The 18,811-nt window shown below is 40.6% G+C and overlaps 1 protein-coding gene and 1 long non-coding RNA gene across 2 annotated transcripts in view; one reads left to right on the top strand and one right to left on the bottom strand.

Annotated features, from left to right (window-relative positions):
- Positions 1 to 10,180, top strand: part of LOC137570737 (uncharacterized) — a 136,814-nt gene extending 126,634 nt beyond the window's left edge. Inside the window, exon 4 of the long non-coding RNA XR_011031155.1 lies at positions 10,091 to 10,180. This is a non-coding gene — a long non-coding RNA (uncharacterized lncRNA). The remainder of the gene's footprint in view (positions 1 to 10,090) is intronic.
- A 5,669-nt stretch (positions 10,181 to 15,849) lies between these two features.
- LOC137504776 (zinc finger MYM-type protein 1-like) lies at positions 15,850 to 18,297 on the bottom strand. The gene has a single exon (XM_068233364.1). The coding sequence runs from the start codon at positions 18,295 to 18,297 to the stop codon at positions 15,850 to 15,852; it is 2,448 nt and encodes an 815-aa protein (XP_068089465.1).
- Positions 18,298 to 18,811: the final 514 nt, after the last annotated feature.

An 18,811-nucleotide genomic window follows, 5' to 3' on the forward strand; every position in this document is an offset into this window, starting at 1 on the left:
AAGCGCTGCTGCCTGTCTCCCTGTGGTGGTTGGGGGGGGGGGCTTGGGTGCGGCTGGTGGTGGTACTGGCAGATGCTGCTGCTGCTGCTGCTGAGCCTGAGACACCAGCAGGCTGTGGGACCTGCCTACTGCTGCCAATGCTTGCAATGATGCGCCTCCTTGCAAGGCCCACAAGCGCATCCTCCTCCTCCTCCTCAGAGCTGTTGAGGACGACATCCCCTGGAGGTGGTGGCACCCAGTCTCTGTCTGTCACCGGGTCATCATCATCCTCCCCCTCCTGAAACATGTCCTGCTGGGATGATGACCCCCCAAACTCCTCTCCTGATGCATGGATGGGCTGCTTGACTGTCGCCACAGTCTTGCTGTCCAATCCCTCATCCCCCAAAGTGCCCATCAGCATCTCCTCCTCCAAATCGCCAACAACAGCAGACAATACCCTGATGGTGCCTGGGGTAAAAATACTGCTGAGTGACAGGTCGCCAACTTGTGACGGTGAACTGGCCTCCTCCCCAGACCCTGCTGGGCGGCTGCTGCGAACAGGGGTGGTGGTGGTGGTGAGGGTGGAGGCCTCGGATGCAGAGCTGATGGCGGGCTGCTCATCCTCCGTCATCAGTTGCACCACAGTGGATGCATCCTTTTCCTCAATGGGACGTTTCCGACCAGGCTGGAGGAAAATAGGAGCAGGTGCTACACACTGCTGCTGCTGTGTCTCTGCAGCGTGAGTTGCAGATGCTCCTGCTGGGCGGCGCCCAAGGCGTCCACGGCCAGTGGCTATGGGAGGAATGTTAGCCACTGACGCTGCTGCTGCTGCTGCGGAACTGTGCATGGTGGCGCGGCCGCGGCCTGCCACAATGCTGCTCCCTCTCCTCCTGATTCCCTTGCTGCCCTTCCCCTTGCCCAAACCGCGCTGGCTGCCACTTCCAGACATCTTCGATGTTTTGGGCGTAAAGACAAAAGTTTTTGAAAAGGGCGGGAGAAAAGTGGGGTACTTTAATGGAGTGGGTTGGTGGGTGAGGTGACTGAGTGAGTGTCCCGACTCGCTAGTACAGTAAGTAAGTAGTAACAGTCAGGAAGTACAACTAGCAGCAGTTACAATAATCACTATCAGTAGTAATCACACGGAAATAGAGTGTGTGTACACTACAGACAGTGAGTGCACGCACGCGCAAACACGCGCAGGAGCTGGCCTATGAACAGAGAGTGAGTGAGTGAGTGTCCCTAGTACAGTAAGTAAGTAGTAACAGTCAGGAAGTACAACTAGCAGCAGTTACAATAATCACTATCAGTAGTAATCACAAGGAAATAGAGTGTGTGTACACTACAGACAGTGAGTGCACGCACGCGCAAACACGCGCAGGAGCTGGCCTATGAACAGTGACTGAGTGAGTGTCCCTAGTACAGTAAGTAAGTAGTAACAGTCAGGAAGTACAACTAGCAGCAGTTACAATAATCACTATCAGTAGTAATCACAAGGAAATAGAGTGTGTGTACACTACAGACAGTGAGTGCACGCACGCGCAAACACGCGCAGGAGCTGGCCTATGAACAGAGAGTGAGTGAGTGTCCCTAGTACAGTAAGTAAGTAGTAACAGTCAGGAAGTACAACTAGCAGCAGTTACAATAATCACTATCAGTAGTAATCACAAGGAAATAGAGTGTGTGTACACTACAGACAGTGAGTGCACGCACGCGCAAACACGCGCAGGAGCTGGCCTATGAACAGTGACTGAGTGAGTGTCCCTACTACAGTAAGTAAGTAGTAACTGTCAGGAAGTAGAATTTACAATAATCAATCAGTAATCAGAAGGAAATAGAGTGTGTGTACAGTACACAGACAGTGAGTGCACACACACACGCAGGAGTCCGAGCTAGTAGCCTAGTATGAACAGTGACAGTGAGTGTCCTAGTACAGTTACAGTAGTATATAACAATCACTAAGTAGTAAAGGGACAGCAGAAATACTGTCTAATACTATCTAATACTAATACTGTCTAATACTGTCTAATACTAATGAGAAATAAACTAACAGAGGACAGGAGGACAGCTGCCCACACAGGCAGGCCCTGAGGCCTAAAGCTGTAAGCCTGCAGCAGCTGGCCTGTCTCTATGTAACACAAAAGCTACTAACTAAAATACAATGTCTATCTAACTAACAACAATATAGGTGTGTATAGGAGGTGTATGTGAGCAAAAACGCTAGGTAAATGACCACAATAAAGCTCTTGCTAAGCCAAAGCACAAAGGAGCAACTCTCTCTCTATGCAAGTCTCAGGCAAGGACGGAGAAACGGAACATGGCGGCCGCTATTTATAGGGTAGGGGCTGGCCAGGGTCCCCCTCTGTGATTGGCTGCCGTCAGAGGGCCTGGGAGCCCTCTGATTGGCTCTAAGGACATCAATCTGGGCTATGACGCTATTCGAGCTCGGTATTCGAGCTCGAATAGCGCCGTTTGCTCGAATAGCTCGAATAGTGAATGGGCTATTCGCGTTTACTCGAATAGCCCATTCGAATAGCCGCAGCTATTCGGAGCTCGAATACCGAGCTCGAATAGCTGGAAAAGAGCTCGAATATTCGAGCTACTCGAATATTCGAGCTCTGCTGAGCACCACTGGTCTGAACCATCTTTAACAGTGATTATAGATTGACGGTATACCTTTAAACAAATCAGAGCACTCAGTATTTGATTTTATATAAAAAAAAGTACTTTCATATCATACAGCATGTATACAAAAATATGAACAGTTCCAAGTAGCATCTCCCTCTAACAACAGTCCATTGAATCAGGCCCTTATAGTCAAGCAAACATTAATCTTCTTAGTAAATTCAAAACGAGTTATAGCATTTGAAATATGTAGAATTTAGATCAAAAATAGTTTCAGCTTTACTAGTAGCTGTGCCAGAACTCAGTAATCTTCTTGAATAAAATAACAGAAAAAGAACATGCAACAGATCTTCTTGCTAACATCTTAACAGAACTTAATGCTTAAAAATTAATATAGTAAATCACCAGAACATTAAACATATTACCCCTTCTCTCTTATCTCTTCATCATCTAGACCTAAACCCAAAGGTTTCAGAAGAGCTTCAGCTTGTGTGTGTGACTTCTCAGAAGATTTTCAGTCAGTCTAGAATAGAACTCTTATACCCAGTTCATCCAATATGGCTGTAATTTGGAATTTCCCTTAAAGGGAAGGTTCAAGCAAAATAAAAAAATTAGTTTCACTTACCTGGGGCTTCTACCAGCCCCATGCAGCCATCCTGTGCCCTTGTAGTCACTCACTGCTGCTCCAGTCCCCCGCTGGCAGCTTGCCGACCTCGGAGGTCGGCGGGACGCATTGCGTACATTTTTACGCATTCCCGCTAATGCAGGAACATTAACACCTACATTTTTACGCATTACTGGTTTAATGCGTACAATTTTACGCATTGAACCAGTAATGCGTAAAAATGTATGTGTTAATGTTCCTGCATTAGCGGGAATGCGTAAAAATGTACGCAATGCGTCCCGCCGACCTCCGAGGTCGGCAAGCTGCCAGCGGGGGACTGGAGCAGCAGTGAGTGACTACGAGGGCACAGGATGGCTGCATGGGGCTGGTAGAAGCCCCAGGTAAGTGAAACTCATTTTTTTTATTTTGCTTGGACCTTCCCTTTAAAGAGGAACTCCAGTGAAAATAATGTAGTAAAAAAAGTGCTTCATTTTTTACCATAATTATGTATAAATGATTTAGTCAGTGTTTGCTCATTGTAAAATCTTTCCTCTCCCCGATTTACATTCTGACATTTATTACATGGTGACATTTTACTGTGGGCAGGTTATGTAGCTGCTCCTAGCTCTTTTGGCTGTTAGAGACAGCTGTAAACAGCTAATTCCTGTCTGTGAACATTGTTACATTGTGGCAGTTTGCCCAGAGTACCGCGGTACTCAGAGCTTCTTGTGGGAGGAGTTTCAGCACAAAATCAGTCATACAGCGCCCCCTGATGGTCTGTTTGTGAAAATCATTATATTTCTCATGTAAAAGGGGGTATCAGCTACTGATTGGGATAAAGTTCAATTCTAGGTTGGAGATTCTCTTTAAAGTGAATGGGAACCTTTTTGTTGTTGTTGTTTTCAATAGCTTATCCACTACCTATTTCTCTCCTGTGCTCCTTAGTCTCCTTTTCATATAAATTACTGCAGCCTGGCACCCGAAAACTCATTTATACATATTTGACCAGTTTGGTCAAATATAATCCTGTTGGGAGGAGGCAGAGCTTATTTCCATTGCTCTGCCTCTCCTCCGTCATGCATGCCCATCAACCTCCCCTTTCCCCGCCCCTCTGAGCTGGCCTCCCAATGACGCGACAGAGCGAGCATACTGAAGCTGTCTCACTGACAGAGCGAGCATACTGAAGCTGCACAACACAGACAGCGCTGTCAGCAGTGTACAGGATGCATAGTTCTACTCGGGGAAAAGGTATGAGCTCGGGGGAAAAGTTATGTTAGAACTATGCAGCATTTCATGGCCGCATGCAACTTCTCGCGCGACTTTACCAGCGCTAACAAAAAGGAAGAGGCTGCTGACCTGGAAGAGAAAGGCAAAGGTCAGCAGCCATCTTGGATAACATGGGCATCTGTGCTGGGGAAAAATAAATGGATCCAGGGGCAGGGGAGCGGCGAAAGTACAATGAGGTAAATGCCATGATCATTTTGAACACGTCCATGTGTTTTTTTGTTTTTTTATTTATTTGATTCCCATTGGCTTTAATCTATGGCTCTGACTGCCTGAAATTTCCATGCATTAATCATTTATGTTATTTTGAATTTCTTACATTTCATTTATTTTATTTACAAATTCCATATTTAACGTGTCAGTGGGATTTTGCATAGTCTGGCATATTAACAAATACTGATATTTGCTTATCAGTCCTGTTTGAGGTCTTTTGGAATGAATTGGCATCTATTAATTAGCACGTTGATGCTGGTAGACTTCTTGTCTGTGTCTGACCTGTTTGACTAACTTAATTGCCCCAGACACTAGAGGCCCATACACATGTCGGATTTTTTTAAACGATCCGTCGTTTGGATGTCCCGTCGTTCAGTCGTCCCGATGTAAAATCGGGCGTGTGTACAGTCCGTCGTTCAGCTGATCAGACTGGTCTTGAGCGATCCGCCGTGTGTATGGGCCTTAAAATATATACAATCTTCATTTTATTTATCTTTCATAACAAACTTCTGATAAATTGTCTCACCAATAATTAGTTTGGAATGTGTCTGTCTTTTTCCAAACACCATCAGCCATCTTTGCTTATTGAAGTATACAGGGCTACAACCAATATACTAATTTAAATATAAATCCGATTATATAATTATTCTTAAAACAATAAACCATATAAGATATAATTCCATAGTATAACTCAATAATAGAAATCCATTTTCTATATATTTGTCTTTTTTATGAACAAATAAATTCTTTAATAAATTTCCACCTGAAAGTTTCATCATTCAATCCTTTTTAAATAATAGGTAAACCCCTTATTGTCTGAATCCCAAATTGTGCTTTGTCCTTGTATTGTCTTTTTTGAAATTATAAACAATCTCTCTTAGAAACAAAAAAAAATCATTTTCTTCTAACAGTAAAACAAAAATGTGTTTCAAGCTTTTTTACTTACAGAATCCAACATTAAAACATATGTTAAGTTATAAATTAATACATGTTTAATTATAGGCTTTAACAATCATTATTTATTTCTTTTTAAGGAACTTCTTGATTATAAATAATATATTTGTGATATATTACTTGCATAATCTGACATTTCTCACCAATATATATTAAACTTATTTCAGTCTTCTCACAATACGCTTATCTATAACCTTGGCATTTCAATTAGAAGTCTGAATGTCTAATGTACACAAAATGTTATAGCTTCTGTAATTAAAACAATGTTTTGAAAGTTTTACTGTCTGGATTACAGGCTTCCATATACTGGAAAGTCCTAGAGCAAAATTTTAAATAAGTATCCCAACTTCACGGTTTACACTGAAATTTTGCATAGCACACTCAAGCTTGTAATGAACTAAAACATATACATATGACAGCTTTTCCTGCATAAACAAAGAACAAGAATTCTGTCTTTTGGTTAGTCCCAGGATCCACTCAAAAACATTTGGTGCACGGGCCTTTTCCCATGCAGCCCCTGACCTATAGAACTCACTTCCACAATCAGAACGAGAGACTCCTTCTCTGGCAGCTTTAAGAAAAGGCTAAAAACCCACCTATTTTCTTAAGCCTTTGAGACTGCAGAACGCAGGGTCACTTTGAGTCCCCAAGGAGAAAAGCGCTATATAAATTTTTTCTTATTATTGCTGTTGTTAAGCTCAAGTTGGAGGAACATTGAAATACTTTTTTTCACTTTATATGTATAACAAGATGGTTTGCACACAAATGAAATTAAACTTATTTTATATTACGGAAATGGTTAGAGCAGAGTGTTGGCACTGCAGCATGATGTGGAGGGCTGAAACTGGACCTTCTAAGATCGTCAGGCTCACTTAAAGAGAATCTGTATTGTTAAAATCACACAAAAGTAAACATACCAGTGCGTTAGGGGACATCTCCTATTACCCTCTGTCACAATTTCGCCACTCCCCGCCGCATTAAAAGTGGTTAAAAACAGTTTTAAAAAGCTTGTTTATAAACAAACAAAATGGCCACCAAAACAGGAAGTAGGTTGATGTACAGTATGTCCACACATAGAAAATACATCCATACACAAGCAGGCTGTATACAGCCTTCCTTTTGAATCTCAAGAGATCATTTGTGTGTTTCTTTCCCCTGCATCTCTCATGCACTGAAGTTTCAGGCTGCTCTTTTCTTCCTGCAAACAGCTTTGCCCTTGTCTGTAATTCCTCACTATGTGAAAGCCCAGCCAGCTCAGAGGACGATTTATCCAGCTTGTAAAAGATAAGAGAGAAGAGAGAAGCTGCTCTAATCTAAATAACACACAGGCAGTGTGCATAGAGGGGCCTGGAAGGGGGAGATCATAGCAGAACCACAACACTGAAGAACTTGGCAGCCTTCCAGACACAGGCTGACAAGTCTGACAAGAGAGAGATAAGTTGATTTATTACAGAGACTGTGATAGTACAAAGTGCTGCAGTAAGCCAGAACACATTAGAATAGCTTTTGGAACTTGAAGGATGATAAAAAACAGGATGCAATTTTTGTTACGGAGTCTCTTTAAGGATCCATGTCATGCATGCTCTGACCAAAAAGATATAATGTCGACATTGGAGAAAGAAGAAGTCAGCACTGCAATCAACTGGATCAATTCACAGAATTGTGCTGCACCAGCATATTATTCAGTAGTACGAGCCTTGTGCGGCAATACAAAAGTGGGTGCACATCCCGGTCCTGGTGGGCAGTCAGAGGGGTGGTGGGCACAAGTAGGCTGATGGCCATTTCGCGAGTATAGCGCTTCTATGGAGGAAGGGCCTGGTGGGCAGTAAGTGTGTTGGTGGGTGCAAGGGACAAGTAGCCTCCGTAGAAGCTCTGTCACCGCAAAACGGCCAACAGGCTACTTGTGCCCTGCACCCACCATCCCACTGACTACCCACCAGGACCAGTGTGTGCACCTACTTTTGTACTGACGCACAAGGCTCGTACTACTGAATTTTATGTTAATGCATCAGCATTCTATGAATAAATCCAGTTGATTGCAGAGCCTACTTTCATCTTCTTTCTCCAATGTCATTATTTTATATTACTCCATACAGCAAAAGTTTAAAAACTAAAAAGTAAAAAACAAAAAACAATATAAATAAAAATAAAGTCTACAAAGTGGTATATACATTAAATTCCAGCTGATCCTAACTTTTATGGGAATAAAATCAGAATTAGAGTCAGGTGTTCTAAGAGTAATATATGAGGAGCAAAACATGTGCCAAATCAAAGTGCCAAGTGTCTTTCATGAATATAATTGTTATAAATAAATACTATGCTGAATAAGTTGCTCACAAAATGAGGTACTGGTTCTAGGCTAGTGGTAAGAACACAACGTAAAGTTCTTCTGAGCTCAATAAATAAGGTACAGCAGCTGTTCGATTGACTAAACAGCAACAGAACCAGCAAAGGTTTAATGACTTAATGTTTACAGTACAGTATATCTACTCCCCTAAAAAACTTCATCTAAGCCTCAGGGGAGTAGATATTCGTAACTCTGCTACAATCGCCGCTGTGCGTGCTCTCACGTGCTCACACACTAGTTCTTACTGCTACATGTTAGCCCGGAGATCAATGAATGGGAATGCAGTTCCCATACATTTTTCTAGTTCCCCGTGTCCATGATCGCACATCAATTAGATGCCTGCGGTCATTTGTAAACACTGTAACTTACACTTACACGCATTAGTTCCTGTTTGTGTACTAAAAGCATGCGCAGGAAGCTAATAACTGAGGACATCTTGTGGCCAAAAAGTAAAATTACACCTACAATCATTTACTTTAATAAAGAGACCTGCACATAATTTAAAATTAACCCCTTACCTCCCACTCTCTCCCATAAATGCCCAAATAAAACTTTTGCATTTAGAAAAAATTATAAAATAAAGTAAAACAAACAAAACAACAAAAATACTTACCTTAGGGACTGAACTTGTTTTACATGTATGTCAGAAGGGTATATTACTGTTATTTTTTTAAATTATGGGCTTGTAAATAGTGACAGACGCAAAAATGAAAACCTGCACCTTTATTTCCAAATAAAATATTGGCGCCATACATTGTGATAGCAAGATAATTTAAATGGTGTAATAACCAGGACAAATGGGCAAATAAAATACGTGGGTTTTAATTATGGAAGCATGTATTATTTTAAAACTGTAATGGCTGAAAACTGAGAAATAATGATTTTTTTAAATTTTTTTCTTAATATTCCCATTAAAATGCATTAGAAAAAAATAATTCTTAGCAAAAGGTACCACCCAAAGAAAGTCTAGTTAGTGGCAGAAAAAACAAGATACAGATCATTTTGTTGTGATAAGTAGTGGTAATGTTATTGGCAAATGATTGGGAGGAGCGCTGAAATGTGAAAATTGCTCTGGTCCATAAGGTAAAAATACACTCAGGGCTTAAGTGCTTAATACAGTACATTTTCTGGAGCCACCGCTGCTACACAAATTCTGGAATGTCTTAGAGATCCTGGAACTGTGGGACATGGTCACATTGCAGTTACAATGGGCCTGATTCATGGACCTCTGGTAAAATGTTTGTGTCCCCAGAGTGCATGTCAATATTACTGGCGTTTACACAAGAAACATAATGGTTGTAAGGCGCATAATTGGAGCAAATCACATCTTGTGTACATAATGCAAGTAGCCCTATTTGGACTCGCGTCAGGAACATTACTGTTGATCTATAACACCCAGTAAACAAAGCATTTAAATATCCATTTTAAGTTACGCAAGGTCTCTTTCCACTTCATCTTAGTATCCCTATCTGCCCTTTGTCTACACATAATGTGTTTGTTTATGTTTCCACATTAAATGCCATACACAAGCACAATCGTCTGAATTCTCATTTATAAATCTGGCACATTCTTGTCGGTTAAATCTAGAAAGAGCTATGGTGTAATAAATAATCCCCAGTGGACCTTTAAAAGCGCACATTTATATTGCTAAAAGCACTCAGTAATCTGAACAGACTTTATCATACAACAAGGGAAATCATTTCAAGGCAACAGTCTCTTAATAACAATCCAATTTAATTTGTCATTATATGTATCTCTGCTGAGTATAAAGTAACAACTGAAGCTGTCTTCTACAGCTTTTACTGAAAGTGTGTAGATGACATTCAATAAAACTGATAAATGGTTTGTGGGGCTATTCCTAATAACACACAGTATTCTGCAGGAAACAAAGATGATTGCATTAGGTCAGCATTTTTCCACTCTGCTTTTCAATCAGGGATATCTACCATGTCATGTTTTCCACTCTACGTGATGGCAACACAGGTGCAATGATTAGAATTCATTTAATAGCATAACAACAATTATATTGTCTGTAAGGCAGTCCCACTATTTCTCTGAACATCTCTAAATATGCTGTATTTTTACAGGTGGAACGTGGCCATGTCAACTGCTCAGCTGTTAGTTTCATCTACAGAAGACTTTCCTCCTGCTAAATAAACCTGAATATCTGATGTAAACAGTTTCATGTAAATGTATTCTATCGTAAGTGTTGCTTTATGCAAGTGCACCACTCAGTATAGAGCATTTAGGAGTTTGCTAGTGGACAAGATCCCAATTGATCTCAGGAATCACAATTATAAATAAAGTCCAATGACTTAAGGTGCCCATACCAATGACTTAAGGTGCCCATACACACATCGATTTTCCCATTTGATTCCCTGCAAATTTGATCACTCTGATTGAATCAGATGGGGATCAATTAATTTAACTGTTCTATCATAATGATTTTGACCAAAAATTGTAGCGGTTGGTAGTGGCTGGTAGTGGCAGCAGCGGTTGCACGTTTGTGTAGTGGTTAGTGCTCTCACCTTGCAACGCTGGGTCCCCGGTTTGAATCCCAGCCAGGCCAATATCTGCAAGGAGTTTGTATGTTCTCCCCATGTCTGCGTGGGTTTCCTCTCGGTACTCTGGTTTCCTCCCACATCTAAAAAAAATGCAGATAAATTATCTGGCTCCCCCCTAAATTGGCCCTAGACTACAATACATACACTACACAATACATACATAGACATATGATTATGGTAGGAATTAGATTGTTAGCCCCTCTGAGGGACAGTTAAGTGACAAGACAACATACTTTTTACAACGCTGAGGAAGATGTTGGGGCTATATAAATACTAAATTATCATAATTCTCATAATTGGAATCTATTAAAAACCGATGTGCTGTGTGTGATAAGAATTAATTCATTCTGAATCTATTGCTTTCTGAAAATAATCGATTGTTTTGGAACATTGCGTGGAAATCTATAAGTGTATATGGCTAGCTTTACAGTTGTTTGCCATTAACCTCCTTTGCAGTATGATACTTTCATATCTTTTAATGAGCTTTTAGACCCTAAAAGCAGGAAAATATCATACTGCATATTGATCTGCAGCAGCCCTGCACTTTACTCACCTTTCCGGGATCCAGCTCTGCAATTATTCCTCCTGTCCTCCGGGTGGCACTTTACACGTATGGTGAGTTTGCTATCTGTCATCATGTGATAAATGGCGATCTCACCCCAGGGATCGTCAGCCTCCGAGGACCGGAAGAAGATGAGCAGCAAGGGTCCAGATCCCAAGGAGGTGAGTTACAGAAGCCTACTGCAGTGCAGGCTCTGCATACACATCCTGGTGGCTACTCAGAGCCAAGATTACCGCTCCCAGCATGTTTTTATTTTTACCCCGAGCCTGGTTTAGGGTTAGTGCTAGGGGTTTAGATCAGGTTTATCTCTTTTCTTTTAGGTCAAAAGATTTTCTTTACCTCTGCTCTGATATCTGTGAGGCTACATTGATTTAAGGTAATTCAGCAGGGCACAGCATAGGCTGTGATCAAACAAATATGTAAAAGAATGGCAGGGATGGAATAGAACATGCAAACTCATACTGCATACAGTGGCGGCTCCAGCTTCCGATTTTTGGGGGGGCTCAAGAGGGGCACAATGTCTGGTAGGTGGGGCTCACGACAAAATATATATATATATATATATATATATATATATATATATATATGTATATATATATATATATATATATATATATATATATATATATATATATATCCTCACAAATTGTCAATTACATGCTATAAAGTGCATGCTACAGATATTACACACCTTTCAGTTTTTTTTGTTTTTTTTTATTCTAACAAAAAACAAACTTGCTGCATTCAGCAAAGATCATGTCAAAACACTATATGAACACTTAACAGAAAGTGAGCAAATATACCATGGAATATATAGTACAGCATCACATTTAAAAGCATGATAAACCTACATTTGTGACACCAAAGATGATAACAATAAAAACTACCAAACCCTGAAAACAACACTTGCTTCAGTTAAATACCGGTAGCTCACATTTTCATAAGTACATAATGCCCAAATACCTTTTTGCAGACTCTACATTTCTGCTCATATATGTATTTCTCAAAAACAGCCTCAGTCTAAAGATATACAGTGTCAGTGCTACCCATATTTATTCATACCCCTGGCAAATTTTGACTTAAAGGAGAACTGTAGTGAGAGGTATATGGAGGCTGCCATGTTTATTTCCTTTTAAGCAACACCAGTTGCCTGGCAGCCCTGCTGATCTGTCTGGCTGAAGAAGTGCCTGAATCACACCAGAAACAAGCATGCAACTAATCTTACATCTGTCAAAATTGTCAGAAAAACCATGACCTGCTGCATGCTTGTTCTGGGTATATTGCTGAAAGTATTAGAGGCAGAGGATCAGCAGAGAAGCCAGGTAACTGGTATTACTTAAATGGAAATAAATAAGGCAGCCTTCATATCCGTCTCAATGTAGTTCTCATTTAAAAAGGAACCTAGACAGAGGATTATGGATATTTCCTTTTAAACAATAGTAGTTACCTGGGTAAGCTACTGATCTATTTGGCTGCAGTAGTGGCTGAATCACAGACCTGAATCAAGCATGGAGTTAATCCAGTCTGAGGGTACATACACACTTGAGATAAAAGTCTTTGGAAAAGGAAAGATCACAGACCAATTTTATCCCATTTCATGTAGTATGAGAGCCATACTCTACACAGTTTATTCTATTGAGCTGAACTCCTCCAAACCTTTGCAAGATGCTGCACACAAAGATGCTGTACACATGCAACAGATCAGTATCTGCAAAAGATCTGTTCCTGCAAAATGCATTCATAGTCTGATATCTGCATATCCTCATACACACCTTGCATAACAGACATTCATCTGCAGATCAGATTCACCAGGATGGATCTTCAGATCTGACTGCAGATGATTGTCTGATCTGCAGATGAATGTCTGTCAAACAAGGTGTCTATGAGGATCTGCAGATATAGACTATGAATGCATTTTTCAGATACTGATCTGTTGAATGTGTACAGCATCTTTGTGTGCAGCATCTTGCAAAGATTTGTATCTGATGGGGAGTTCAGCTCAATAGAATAGACTGTGTAGAGTATGGCTCTCATACTACATGAAAGGGGGTAAAATTGGTCTATGATCTTGCCTTTTCCAAAGACTTATCTCAAGTGTGTATGTATGTAGCCTGACTTAAGTCAGAGCACCTGATCTGCATACTTGAGGGGCTGTCGCTGAAAGCATTAAAGACACAGGATCATCAGGAGAGTTAGGCAACTAGTATCATTTTAAAAAGGAAAAATCCATATCCTTCTCAGTTAAAGTGAACCTCCGGACTAAAAATCTACTCAGCAGCACTGAAAAGTCTTGGTGTTTCTTTAACAGTTTCACAGAACCAGAACTTTGTTTCTCTTATACACGTCTCATTTTTAGCTGCACAGAAGAAAACTGCCCGCGCTTTTTTCCCCTGATGCTGTGCAAAGCATGATGGGATTTCTGATGTTGTTGTTCTCGTTCTGCTGCTTTGGTGCAATTTTTTTTTTTTTACATTTTGAATTTGACATTTGAAGCCTAGCGTGTGCAGTTGGGAGGGGTTATCAGGACACAGGACAGTTGGAACTGTGTCTTCTGCTCCTTGTCACCTCCTTTCAACCAAAAAGATGGCTGCCCCCATGACAAAGATGGCAGCCCCCATGAATCACAAACATTTGCCTGTTCTTTTAAAACAGGGTGAGTAAGAGATTATATTACCTATCTATTGTAATTAACATAACTAATGTAACTTGATGACAATATGTTTGTTTAGGCTGAAGTTCCTCTTTAAGGTTACCTTTAAAAGTTACTTATATTCATCCAGCAAGATTTTTTTGGACAGGAAATGACATAGGTGTCTCCCAAAAGATTAGAGGATGTACAAGAGGCATTATTACATTTGAAGGAAAAAAAAAGTGCCCAGTTCAAAATTATTCATACGCTTCACAAACTGTCAGTTTTTGTGAAAATACCAAATTCTATACAATTCCAAAATAGTCCAAGCTGTTCTAAATCATCCTAATTACCCTGATTAATTGGGAACAGCTGTTTTCATAAACTCAACAGGTTAAAAACAGCAGCTTTCTGCAGTTTGTGGACGGTCATAGCTAAGACAAAGAAGGTCAGTGAGGACCTGTGGCTGCTCACAAGTCAGAAAAGGTCTACAAGGCCATTTATAAAATGTTTAAGTTTCAGTTGTTACAGTGCAAAGTATTATTATCTACACTGTGAAAAATCTAAGAGGACGTGATTGGAAGCCTAAAGTGACACCTGTGCTGGTCAGGAGGATAGTGAGAGAGATGAAAAAGAAACCAAGGATCACCATCAAGGTCATCCTGGCGCATCTGGGCGCTGCTGGTGGCAATGTCTCAAGGTGGACAATGCACACTGCTGGGATCAATGGATGCAGACCAAGGAGGATGCCATTGCCACTTCTCCAGATAAGGCACACAAAAGCTTGCTTTGCCTTTGCAAATGCTCATCTGGACAAAGAAGAAGACTTGTGGTGTTCTATGTTATGGTCAGCTGAAATAAAACTTAAATTGTTTGGTCACAAAGATGTTTCCTTCATTTGGTGTAAAAAAGGTAAAGCCTTCAACCCAAAGAACACCATCCCCACTGTTAAATATGGTGGTGGGTACCTAATGCTTTGGGGGCATTTTTAAATGGAACCAGAGACGAAGCACCCTCATGTATTTTACCATATATATCAGTGGGAACATTAGAGACAACACCTACCCTGCTCTTTCATTATTTACTGTTCATCTTGCTTCTTATCAGCCCTGATAAAATCCCCGACTGAGCATTCAGTCTGGCTTTTCTATGACTCAGCTACAATGATTGCTGAGCAGAGCCAGCAGGGGGCAGGCAGGCTTGGGCTTGAAAAGACAGCACAGAAGACAGACTCAGCTATAAAGATTCCTGAGCAAAGCCAGACTGAATGCTCAGTCATGGATTTTATCATGGCTGATAAGAAGCAAGCTGAACAGTAAATAATAAAAGTGAGCAGGGTAGGTGTTTTCTCTAATGTTCCCACTGATATATATGGTGATATACCTGAGGATGCTTTGTCTCTGGTTCACTTTAAGCCAATGGACCAGGGAACCCAATAACAGTAAACAACATTGAAAAAGCAATACATGAGGATTTTCAATGACAACATTAGGCAGTCTGTAGAGAAACTTGGCCTTGGGAACCAGTGGACATTTCAGCATGACAATGATCCAAAACACACAGCAAAAGTGGCGAAGAAGTGGTTAGCAGACAACATTAATGTTTTGGAGTGGCCCAGCCAGAGTCCTGACTTGAATCAAATGGAGAGTTTGTGGAGGCCTTGAGGGAGCTAAAGATAAGGGTGATGGCAAGAAGACTCCCCAACCTAAGAGATTTAGAGCTGATTGCTTAAGATGAATGGGCAAAAATGCCTGTGTAGACATGCAAAAAGCTGGTCTGCAATTATAAGAAGCCTTTGTTGTAATAGCCAATACAGCCTTTTCTATTGATTATTGAGAAGGGTATGGATAATTTTGAACTGGACACTTTTTACTCAAATGCAAATAACAGCTGAGAAATGTTTTTTCCCCCACAATAATGCCTCTTATACACTGTCTTATCTTTGGGGGAGACACCTATGTCATTTCCTATCAGAAAATTACTTGCTAGTTGAATAAAAGTAACTAATTCAAAAACTTTTTCCAGGCTGCTTAGCCACAAGCCCACCGCAGTTTCTGCTATGCCAGTAGTGCACCATTCTACAACAGTAACTTAAACCAGGACGATTCTTCTGTTCTGATGAATTTTAGCAAATATGTCCACAACTTTGTCCAAGTCCAGTTCTTCTGTGCGGTTGCCATTAATGGCAAGAACAGCCAGGCTGCTCAGCCTCTCATTAGCCTTTCTATTGCGAAGATATGTTTTAATAGTTTTCAGCTTGCTAAAAGAGCGTTCACATCCAGCTGACGTAACAGGAAGAGTAAGTGCAATAAGAATTAGTTTATGCAATTCAAAAAAGGCATCTTTATATGGAGTCAGAAAAGTAAAAAGATCATGAATGTTGGTCAGGTCTTCAATGGATTTCCTTTCCAGAAGCCTTTTTGCTGCATGAAGTTCTGCTGAGAGATCTTGAGTATCAGAGCCATAGTGAAGTGCCATCGGAAGAAGAACCTCTTCTTGCAAAAATGTGTCTCTTCTCGGTGTCAATGCTTCGATGGATTTTAATATAGTACAATTGGCATTGTCAAATCGCCTATTAAGCTCATTGTTGATTCGGTCTACAGTTGGCAAAAAAAGGTGTTTTCGGAAATCTTCTTTGCTTTGTAACACCAACCGCTGCCCTGACATAGTCATAAAGACGTGGTCTTGGTGAGTTATTGGTCGTCTTCTGATACGAACCCTCTCAATTGTTTGAGGCAAACTGTTATCCTGAATGAACTTTTCAGCTTCTTTCCACAATGTAGACCACATACTGTCTTCAGATTCACTACTCTCTCTTGCTTCACTAAATTCTTCTTGCAAGCTTTGAACAAGTTGGATAGCGCATGAAATTTGAAGATCTGAAGCTTGTAATGCCTTTGCCACAATACTTGTTCTTTTAAGAATTACCTCAAACATTATAAGGCAAATTGCAAATTTGCTATCCATTGCAGTTAGAAGTGCCTTTGCCTGAAGCCTACGAGAAGAATTGCTGGGATCTTGCTCATAGTGTTGTAGAGTTTCCAGTATAGGTAGCATGGCCTTATGAATACTCTTACATGCAGCATATTGGCAAATCCACCTTGTATCAGATAATCGTTTCAGTTCTATTGGGACTGTTCCTGGCATCATTTCTTTTTGCATTTCCATGAAATAGGCATGTACAGCGGAACCACTAATGAAATTATATAAATTTTGTACTAGGGAGAAAAACTCATCGGCCATTTCAATATTTTTTACAATGTCCACAATCACAAGGTTCAATCTGTGGCTGTAGCAGTGTACATAAAGAGCTCTTGGGCACTGCTCACGAAATTTTTTTTGAACTCCTGCTGCATCTCCACTCATGACACTTGCGCCATCATAGCACTGCCCTATGCAGGTCTTGATATCTATTGTAAGGTCAGCAAGCACCTGTATTATTGTGCTAGTTAAAGATGTGGCATCCAGGCCTTGAGCTTGGTGAAAACCAATAAATTCTTCATGTATTTTATCATTGTACACATAACGCATTACAAAAGATAGCTGCTCGTTTTTGGCAATATCCTTAGATTCGTCGACCTGAATAGAAAAGACACCGGCATGAGAAATTTCTGATGTGATTTCTTGTCTTACTAATCTGGCCATAATGTTAATAAGCTCATCTTGAATTCTGTGGTGTGTATATCTTGCATTTCTTGCACCTGCCAATTTTTTCTTTACTATGTTGTCATGTCTTGAAACAAGGTGTAGAATTTCAATAAAATTTCCATGATTTAAGCTTTTTTCATCTTCTCGATGGCCTCTTTGTGCAATGCACTGACTTGCTGTTAGTCGCAAAATATCACATATTGTTTTTATATAATGTCGGTTTTCGGTTACAAGTTTACTGTGTTCTTCACCAAGCATTGTATTTAAAGTACGTCCATCTCTTGTGCGTATCTGAAATTCACACCAAGCTACATGACTGGCTTTATGTGCTTCTGCACTGTTATGTATAGTCAGTGATCCATCTTTTCCTATCGCTTTTTTCCAGTTCTGGAAGCCAAGTCGGACAAAAGCATTGGCAGATTTATTTGGCTGAGGGAAATGCCTGCATGGGAAGCAGTACACTGCATCCTCAGATTGTGAATATTCAATCCAGTTAAAAGTTGTGTACCAGTTGGGATTAAAGGCTCTACGTTGTTGTCCAAATTTTTTTAGAGGAAATGCGTTAAGTTTTGGTTGGACAGCCATGGTGTCTCTAGTTTGGCTAATGTCCGTTGGACCAGGAGGCCTTTGCACTTGGATTCTGTCTTTGCATACTTCAATAATTTCCTGGCATGTATCTCCTCCTTCAACAGTAGATGTCTCACTATCTGATTCAATTGTGGCAATGCTATCATTGTCACTGTTTTCCCATTCTGGGTGGGTTACATCTGAGCTGGTTTCAATGTCTGCAATAATTTCACTTGATTCTGTATGGGACAGCTGCGACACACTGCATTCAGGTTCTACTGCACAAGCTTTGTGTTTTTTGGTGAAAAATCCACGAATATCCATATCTGCAATTATGAAAATTATTTAAAATAGTTTTGGCACTAAAAAGGCACCTACTTATACCATTTTCCCAATCCTCCCCAAAAAGTTTACACAACAGTGGTCATATCACCATGCGTGGCCCAGACAGCGATAGTGTGCATCTTCCCCAAAAACATTTAAATTGCTGGACACTATGTTTGGCTGGGCCAGGCAAAGAAGTACACCTTGTTCAGATTGTGCATGAAGAATGTGTAATGGGGAAGAATCTCCCCATTCCCCTGCAGAGTACCTGCACATCATTCTTACATGTACCCACAGTTACATTGCCTCAGTTCCAATCATTCAATGTTCTTTGTCCCTGTCTGCACCTACCACAAGTACTTTTACAAAGGACTCTGATTTTAAATTATCAAAATACAAAAAAAGTTGCACTAAAGGAATATCAGATCAACACGTGGAGCACGCCGAGATGCACTATACTGTAAATTGCATTAAAAAAGTGAAGTGAAAGGGCTACAGAGGCTGCCATCTTTAT

Source organism: Hyperolius riggenbachi, chromosome 4 (assembly GCF_040937935.1).
Source record: "Hyperolius riggenbachi isolate aHypRig1 chromosome 4, aHypRig1.pri, whole genome shotgun sequence".
Taxonomy (NCBI): domain Eukaryota; kingdom Metazoa; phylum Chordata; class Amphibia; order Anura; family Hyperoliidae; genus Hyperolius; species Hyperolius riggenbachi.